The 9,232-nt window shown below is 39.4% G+C and overlaps 1 protein-coding gene across 4 annotated transcripts in view; it reads right to left on the minus strand.

The window, feature by feature from the left end:
- Positions 1–9,232, minus strand: part of sntg2 (syntrophin, gamma 2) — a 104,298-nt gene that overhangs the window by 30,853 nt on the left and 64,213 nt on the right. For all 4 annotated transcript variants that reach the window (XM_046063204.1, XM_046063206.1, XM_046063205.1 and 1 more), the window contains exons 10-12: positions 6,367–6,496; positions 2,985–3,023; positions 854–970 (exon numbers count right to left, since the gene is read on the minus strand). In XM_046063204.1, the coding sequence (XP_045919160.1) occupies positions 854–970; positions 2,985–3,023; positions 6,367–6,496 (286 nt within the window). The remainder of the gene's footprint in view (positions 1–853; positions 971–2,984; positions 3,024–6,366; positions 6,497–9,232) is intronic.

Here is a 9,232-nt window from a genome sequence, read left to right on the forward strand (position 1 = left end):
TTGAATGTCCACAGGGACACAATTCATACGCAACCACAATTCATACGCAACGAGTGATTGGCTGAAACTATCAGCAAGATCATGCTACATTAAGACCGTTTTTAGCAATATTTTCTAGCACTGTATGGTGGAGTGGCAATAGTAACGTTGGGCTGGTAAATGTAATTTAACAGAAGACAGAATCAGCTAATTTTACTGATTAATACACCTTCAAGCAGATTAAGGTGAAATCAGCAAGAATAGAGTTTGACTAGAATAAAATCTGTAAACTCAAGGTCGAAAAGGTGCACAATTGGACGTGTACTAGGGGCCTTGAATACTTTATCCTCAGACATGGCATAAATCAAGTCTTGAAACATCTTTAAAGATCTACTTAACATCTTATTGTAAAAAATGAAAATAACCATGTATAACCCTTCATTGCCACATAACAGTCAGCCATGATCACAACAAATATAAATTCATCACCAGTTACTGCAGGTCTGTCTTCTCGTATTCAATTATAACTGAAGCATACAGTATTTCACAGATGCTGCCAACTTGTTTCAAAAACAAACCATGCAGCACAGTGGGGGATAATCACAGATCAGTGAGCAGCAGCATAAAATCATCACACTTGTGTACAAAAACACGTTCAAAAAAAGGACCTGAACAAATCATGATGCTGAGCTGAATCCACGGTACTAATATGAGTTTAAGTTACGAGGGCAAATGTGATATGCTTTAGATTTTGGACAATACCATTTCAAATCATCTTAAAATTAAGACCTAATATTTCTTTGAAAAGGTTTTATAGAGATCTGAATGAGAAATGAAGTTTTATCAGATCTGAAAATGATGAAAGACTAATTACCGGGGGACTTCTGAAGATATGAAAATATGGTCCTCTCAATGCCAGGTACTTGAATGCTGAAGTCCTAACAGCAGTGCTGCCCTCTGGGCTTTCACATGCCCAGCCCATGTGAATGATCTGCAGAGATGAAGACGATGACATTTACATATAATTTTTCTATTTGATAAAAAAAAGTTAACAACATGCACAATAGAAATCTTGCTCAATCAGCATACCAGAATATGTATATGTACAAAGTCAAAGGGATCAAGTTATAGAACTACAGTGAGGCATCTGCCATGTGATACATTTAAAAGATAGCCCATCTCAAATCACCAATATACATTTTGAGGTTTTACTTAAACTGATAACACTATTAAGCCCATTTGACTGAAAACTTGTCCCAAAATTTTTCCCAACTGTTTATTGGCCTATGCATTAATCCAGAGCTGCAGTTGTATGCAGATGATGCAATTTTTCCTAATAAACATCTGGAGGGACAAATGGAACAACACCTCTGAGGCCGTCAATGTTCATAATACAGTTAAGGAAGGAAGTAACCACACACAGCAAACTTTAATGGTCCAAACATCTAAGTAACACCTCAGGCCAGAAAGGAGGAGAGGCAGAAAGTGGCCACTAAAATGAACATCAAGATTACCCACAGTCTACAAATCATAGCTTTGCAGTGTCATGGAGTATAATCAGAGGGGGAAAGTAACAAATTACAATTACTCACGTTACTGTAATTGAGTAGCTTTCTTGTGTACTTGTACTTTTTGAAGTAGGAGTTTTTTAAATCTGTAATTTTACTCTTACTTAAGTATGTTTTAAGTATTGTACTTCGCTGCATTTTCAATCACATCTGTTCCTGAGTAAAGAAAAAGTGCAAGGAAAAACTCGTGACCACTTTGGCTTCAGAGAGAACAACAGCTTTATCATCATGCAGTGTAAGCTGTGAAAAATGTTGTATTAAGTTACTGCTAATGCTAACTGAACATTTCCTGCCACTGCAGCTTCACATTAAAAGCCTTTAACTGGCGAAACTCAAGTTGACTTTTATTTTGAAGTAGTCAAAGGATTTGCAATCTGTTTGTAAGTGAGCTCAGCGCTGACCGCTACAATGCGGCTACACAACAAGACAACCATCAATTTCAACAGTTTCTTAGACAGCGGACCAGTTTGAAATATGACAAAGTGGTTAAAAAAAAGTTTTCATAGTTCGGTAAGATACTTAGCTCCAAAAAGCAAGTTGGCATAAACAACTTGCTGGTAACGCTTATGACATCCCATTAAAATTACCACCTGTTTGAATGTAAATAAGGATCTGACTTCATAGACAGGCTAGTCTCATAGTCTAATCTGTACCGCCACAGTTTCCTAATAAAGCAAACATTCTCAAACTTCTCATTATAACATTAAAAGTCATTGTTTTTCTTGTGTTTTCTTGTATTTGTCAAACTAACTAAAATTAAAAGCGCCATATGGCTTTGTTCCCTTTTAAAATCGCTAAAGACTGGAATTTAATTAAATAAGTATGTATATAAATAAGATATTAAATCAATATAAATAAGTTATTTAAGGAGGTAACTTTTACTTTGAGTAAATTTTAAATGAGCTACTTTTAACTTTTACTTGAGTAAATTTTTGTACCGGTAATTTTACTTGTACTTAAGTAAAAGTTCAAAGTAATCATACTTTGAATTTAAGTAGAATATTTTTGTACTCTTTCCACCTAGTATAATATACTAAACTAGATCTACACCTATATACCAACAATTTTGAGAAGAAGATCCAGGAAAGTACTGGGAGTTAACCAGGACACTGCCTGTTCTGACGAGCCTTTGTCAGCGTTACCGACAGTTGTTAGATTGCTGCTCTTACAGTCAAGATGCACAATCAGTTGTCCTAATGGTGAAGCAGCATTGCATTTAACCACAGTGTTTTCGGTTTGATTATGGCCCATCTCCCAGCGTTTGCTGTTTGTGTCTCTACTTGCACTATCCAAGAAAGATATACTTTTAACAGTCAGCAGTGCTGTGTGACAGTTTTGCCTGTGGCAGTATGCATGTTATGTACTGTACAGTATGTATGTGGTTTCAAAAAGAAAAAGAAAGGACTGGTTTGTTGAGTTAAGTCTGTGTCAGCATACCTGATCATCTGAAGAGCAGTATTTGTTGACAATCTTTATCTATGAGAGAAACAAAAATAAAACAATAATCAGTGACAAAGCTATAAATTATATTAATAAGGTATCCTGACCCCTTAAACACATGGGAATGAAATTGTTACACATTACACATTCCATTAAACCCTATTTTATACATCTTTGCTTTACAGTTTTCAATTTTCTGTAAGATATTCATACATTGATGTATACCCAATGAGTTTAGCTCTGTTCACCACTTGAGTTCTACAAGGCATCTAATATTTTTTTCTAGATGTGAAATGTTGTGCCGTAACAAGGTTAACATTTTCCCAGTTTACATCTTGAGAAAGCTCAAACAACACTTTAAAGATAATGGGTAATATTAATTCAACTGCCAAATTAAAGTAAATCAACTCTACCTCAAAATAAGTGACGCACAAATAATGACTAAATGCACACAGTATAAAATAGTATGTTTATAAATGTTTATGCATATTCACTGTTATTTCTTCATTTGAATGTTTACAGTCAACAGAAAGACAAAAAAGTGGTGTCACAGGATGTCACACAGAGAAAGCCATCTATGAAGCAGCAACCACCTGTGTTGAGGCTATTTCAAAGTGCTTTAAGATGCCGAGCCTCGAAAAAATAAAGGGAACACTTACACAACACAATGTAACTCCAAGTCAATCACACTCCTGTGAAATCAAACTGTCCACTTAGGAAGCAACACTGATTGACAATCAATTTCACATGCTGTTATGCAAATGGAATAGACAACAGGTGGAAATTATGGGCAATTAGCAAGACACCCCCAATAAAGGAGTGGTTCTGCAGGTGGTGACCACAGACCACTTCTCAGTTCCTGTGCTTCCTGGCTGATGTTTTGGTCACTTTTGAATGCTGCCGGTGCTTTCACTCTAGGGGTAGCATGAGACGGAGTCTACAACCCACACAAGTGGCTCAGGTAGTGCAGCTCATCCAGGATGGCACATCAATGCGAGCTGTGGCAAGAAGGTTTGCTGTGTCTGTCAGCGTAGTGTCCAGAACATGGAGGCGCTACCAGGAGACACACCAGTACATCAGGAGACGTGGAGGAGGCCGTAGGAGGGCAACAACCCAGCTGCAGGACCGCTACCTCCGCCTTTGTGCAAGGAGGAGCAGGAGGAGCGCTGCCAAAGCCCTGCAAAATGACCTGCAGCAGGCTACAAATGTGCATGTGTCTGCTCAAATGGTCAGAAACAGACTCCATGACGGTGGTATGAGGGCCCGACGTCCACAGGTGGTGGTTGTGCTTACAGCCCAACACCGTGCAGGACGTTTGGCATTTGCCAGAGAACACTAAGATTGGCAAATTCGCCACTAGCGCCCTGTGCTCTTCACAGATGAAAGCTAGTTCACACTGAGCACATGTGACAGACGTGACAGAGTCTGGAGACGCCGTGGAGAACGTTCTGCTGCCAGCAACATCCTCCAGCATGACCGGTTTGGCGGTGGGTCAGTAATGGTGAGGGGTGGCATTTCTTTGCGGGGCAGCACAGCCCTCCATGTGCTCGCCAGAGGTAGCCTGACTGCCATTAGGTACCGAGATGAGATCCTCAGACCCCTTGTGAGACCATATGCTGGTGCGGTTGGCCCTGGGTTCCTCCTAATGCAAGACAATGCTAGACCTCATGTGGCTGGAGTGTGTCAGCAGTTCCTGCAAGAGGAAGGCATTGATGCTATGGACTGGCCCACCCGTTCCCCAGACCTGAATCCAATGGAGCACATCTGGGACATCATGTCTCGCTCCATCCACCAACGCCACGTTGCACTACAGACTGTCCAGGAGTTGGCAGATGCTTTAGTCTGGGAGGAGATCCCTCAGGAGACCATCCGCCACCTCATCAGGAACATGCCCAGGCATTGTAGGGAGGTCATACAGGCACGTAGAGGCCACACACACACTACCTCATTTTGACTTGTTTTAAGGACATTACATCAAAGTTGGATCAGCCTGTAGTGTGGTTTTCCACTTTGATTTTGAGTGTGACTCCAGATTCACACCTCCATGGGTTGATAAATTTGATTTCCATTGATAATTTTTGTGTGATTTTGTTGTCAGCACATTCAACTATGTAAAGAAAGGAGTATTTAATGAGATTATTTCATTCATTCAGATCTAGCATGTGTTATTTTAGTGTTCCCTTTATTTTTTTGAGTAGTAAACAAATGTTTTAATGTATATCTTGGAGGTGATTTGAAAAAATGCTGTTTCATCATAAAATATAGAGATATAGATATATCTATATATAACCAACTATATATAACCAACCATGAAAACCATTTTCACATTGAATGGACCCCTGGTGTGTCAGCACATCACACTCAACATGATGGCTGCTCCTGTCTCGCCTCTCCTCAGCTACAAACTGAAGGTAAATTGTGACCTGGAATCTGTATATTATTAGGCACTAACAAGCGGCCCAATTTTTTGTTTTAGTCTCTCTAAAAGAACATCAAACAGCATCAAGTGATCCTCCACCATGCCAGAAGACAGTCATCCACATTAAAAACACATGAGGGACCCCAAGGGTGACACAGAGTCTATTTAAAGGTTGTAGGTCATTAAAACAAAAGTTCCGCTCTCTCCCAAAGCGGGCACACAATTACGTCCTGATTGGCCATTTAGCAATCACACTCCACGTCTGTAATTAGGTGATGCAGACATGAATTAATCACACTAAAAAAAAAAAAAAAGGCTGCTGTGCAATCGACAAGCACGGGCATACAGTACATCTGCATCCTTAGCAAAAATGCATCACATCAGTGTGATAATCAAAGTGAAATAGGAGGAAATGAGAGAGAGAAGTGCACATGCAGAATGACTACTTAGCAGTCATTAATTAGGTATGAGAGAGCTTCTTTTTGTCAGCAGAGGGGGAGAGGTGCCACCGTGACTCAATGAGTGCTTGTCAGGAAGGGTCTATTAAACCATGCTACACTGTAGACTATGTGGCTGTGAAAAATCAAATGAGGAAAATACATGTAACAACTGTGGCCAAAACATATTTATTACATTTTTCAATGCTTCTTTATTAAGATGGTGTTATCAACTTTAAAAGACCACAAGTGGATAATATGATCAAATTCACACATCCATCCACATACCAGAATCTCTAAATACATAAAAAAAGCTGACAAAAATCAACTAATGTACACAATTTCATGCTAGAAATTATAGCTAAATTATCCTCTCGTTAAGTCTCATAAGAGTTCAATCAAATTCTCACATATTTACAATGATCACAAATGTGTGAAAACAGTTTTTCTTTCCACCCTTCATTTTTAATAAAGACCCAGGGGAAGATCCAACCAAGCTTCTAATGTTTAGAGATGGACTTACATTCTCCTGTGTCAAGTCATTGATATTTGTAGATATTGCTTGGAGCCAGTCTGTGCTTTCTGCTGCAGTGCAAAATTGAAGAATATTGGTGCTGGCTCCATTCAAGGTGAAGACTTCAAAACAGTTGGACCTGGAGGAACGAAGAGGTCAAAATTAGACATGATATGTGCAGCAGATTGAAAGAAATATTGCACAAAGTGAAGCTGGAGCTGTTATTTACTTCTGCCAAGTTACTCTGAGCAGCAAGACTTGTACTGCATTACGTATAGTAGAACTTCTTTCATGAGCTTGATGGGCTTGTGACACCTAATTATAAACATATCTTCACAACAGATGCTCTGGAGAAGCATTTCCTGAGTCTGTACGTATCCTGAGCCAGTCATATTTGTGTGGTAATAGTTCTCTAATCACATCCTTTCTGTGTTAAGGTTCCAACTGAGGATTGGAATTAAAATTACCCTAAGAGATAAAAAGCAGAGCTCTGCTAATGGCTCAAATTAAAAAGGAAACATGGACACAAGCTTTCTGTGTTTAATGGTGTGGGAGGGCACATGAATATAAACTTGTAGCTAAAGTCAAAAGCTTAAAAAGCAATAACATTTTGGGAACCTTCTCATCTAACTGGAGAGTTAGATGAGAAGATTGATAAGACTCATGTCTGTACGACACATTTAGATATGAGATTTAGATATTCATATGTTGAAAAAACTAAGTGTAAAAAGCAATTTAACAAAGGTTATGTGCCAGCAGATTTGGCTGGGAGCAGTAACTTCCTGCAATCTCAGCTGGTGGCCAGGCAGCTGCTCCAGATCAAGAAACGGTGGCACATTGAGGTGCAGTTAGGCAGTTTTTGTTACTTTTAGACAGACCCAGTTTCCCCTCGTTTTCCACTAAGCAAAGCTCATCAGCTGCTGTCTGTAGCTTCATAGTTAATGGGCAGATATGAGAGTGGTATCAATCTTCTCATTTAACTCTTGACAAGAAAGGGAAAAGCATATTTCCCGATATCCTTCCAATGTCAAACTATTCCTTATTTAGAGCAAAGCTCATTATAATGCATTTCAGGAAGTGCCACAAAAAATTAAGCAGTGTTTAAATATCCTTTTTTTCATATTTTGATTTACACTGTATATATAAGAGATGAGGCGTTTACAGCACAAAGTCATGCTGTATTTGGCATCATTTCGGTACATTTTTAAGATTCTGTCATCAACTTGAAGTGCCTTGAGGTTAAGTGCAGTGCTTTAGTAACACAATTAAATTTCTCAGTAGATGGGTGTTGATGAGGTCATCTAAGAGAGATCACACTCATCAGCAAAATGTGATAATTTTTGACATTTCATTTCGGTGCATTTTCACACTGCTGACACTTTTAGCCTCAGAGATAGTTGTCACTAAACATGGAAGCAGTTTTATGTGATGGTTAAGCCACCCCACTCGTCCGAGTGGAGAATTTACGACATTAGGGAACATCTCTAAAGGCTACAAGAAATGTTGAACATAGTAGTTCATGTAGTGCACATGTGAGGCGGGGAGATGTTGTGGAGGTACGTGAGCTGAAGGCTGAAAAACACAGAAACAATAGAAGGTATCAAATGCACAGTATGAAGAGGGAAATCTTAGAAGACCGCTCCTAAACCAAACAGTTCTCCCTCATTCACACACACACACACACACACAGCAGTTCCTCAAGGTTAGATGTTCCAAAGTCAGCATTCCTAACAAATCCTCTGGTGAGCATGACTTTCTTACTGTATCGGCAATAGGCTTGTTAAAATCTTATGTTCCGCTGCCTGTGTACTGACCCAGTGGCTCTCCAAGGGTGATTTTCACTAGACTTAAATGTCGTTTTTTTTGTTTAACAAGGGTGCAAATTCTTTCTGTGTCTGTGTGCCTCACCCAAATTAGTTTTACACTGATTTGTACAAGTGTAAAGCATCACTAATAGATGTAGAATTCTTATTTTAAATGCTATGTCTTGGAAACCAGCATTGCCAAAATCGCTACTTCTCATTCAGCGAGTACTGCAAAGATAAAGTGAGCAACTGACGAAATGAGATTAGACACATAATCTACACTATATCAGTTAGGTCTCTGAATTAATGGCAAACCTCTGAGAACATGCGGTGATGAGAGAAATGTGCAATGAATGAAGAGCTCCAAAGGCAGAGATTAATCAAAACTAAATTAAATAAACAGCTGGCAAATCAATGTCAGGACAATACAACCCTGTCAGAGAGAGTAGGACTGAAAACCTCAGTGAGAGGTAGCATCTAGGGAGAGTGCGATTCTTTTATACATCTGCACCATTCCCAACAGCGCAAATTATTGTGCCTCGCCTGCTGACTAGGTAGTAATAAATCCATTGAGCCAGACCAGAGACATACAGTGGGGGAAAAAAGTATTTGACCCCTTGCTGATTTTGCAGGTTTGTCATATGTACATTCTAACAGTGAAAGACAGAATCCCAAAGAAAATTCCAGAAAATCACATCATATGAATTTATAAAAATTGATGACCATCTGATGAGGAAAAACAAGTATATGACCCCCTACCAAACAGCAAGTATTCTGGCTCCTACAAGCCAGTTAGTCTTTCTTTAAGACACAGCCCCAATCCCAACCAATTATCTACATCAAATACACCTGCCTCACCTCGTTACCTGTATAAAAGACACCTGTCAACACCCAAACAACCAGCATCCAACATCACCACCATGGGCAAGACCAAAGAGCTTTCTACGGACATCAGGGACAAGATTGTTGATCTGCACAAGGCTGGGATGGGCTACAAGAGAATCGGAAAGCAACTTGGAGAGAAAAGATCAACTGTCGGTGCAGTTATCAGGAAATGGAAGAAGCACCAC

Source organism: Micropterus dolomieu, linkage group LG11 (assembly GCF_021292245.1).
Source record: "Micropterus dolomieu isolate WLL.071019.BEF.003 ecotype Adirondacks linkage group LG11, ASM2129224v1, whole genome shotgun sequence".
NCBI classification, from domain to species: Eukaryota; Metazoa; Chordata; class Actinopteri; order Centrarchiformes; family Centrarchidae; genus Micropterus; species Micropterus dolomieu.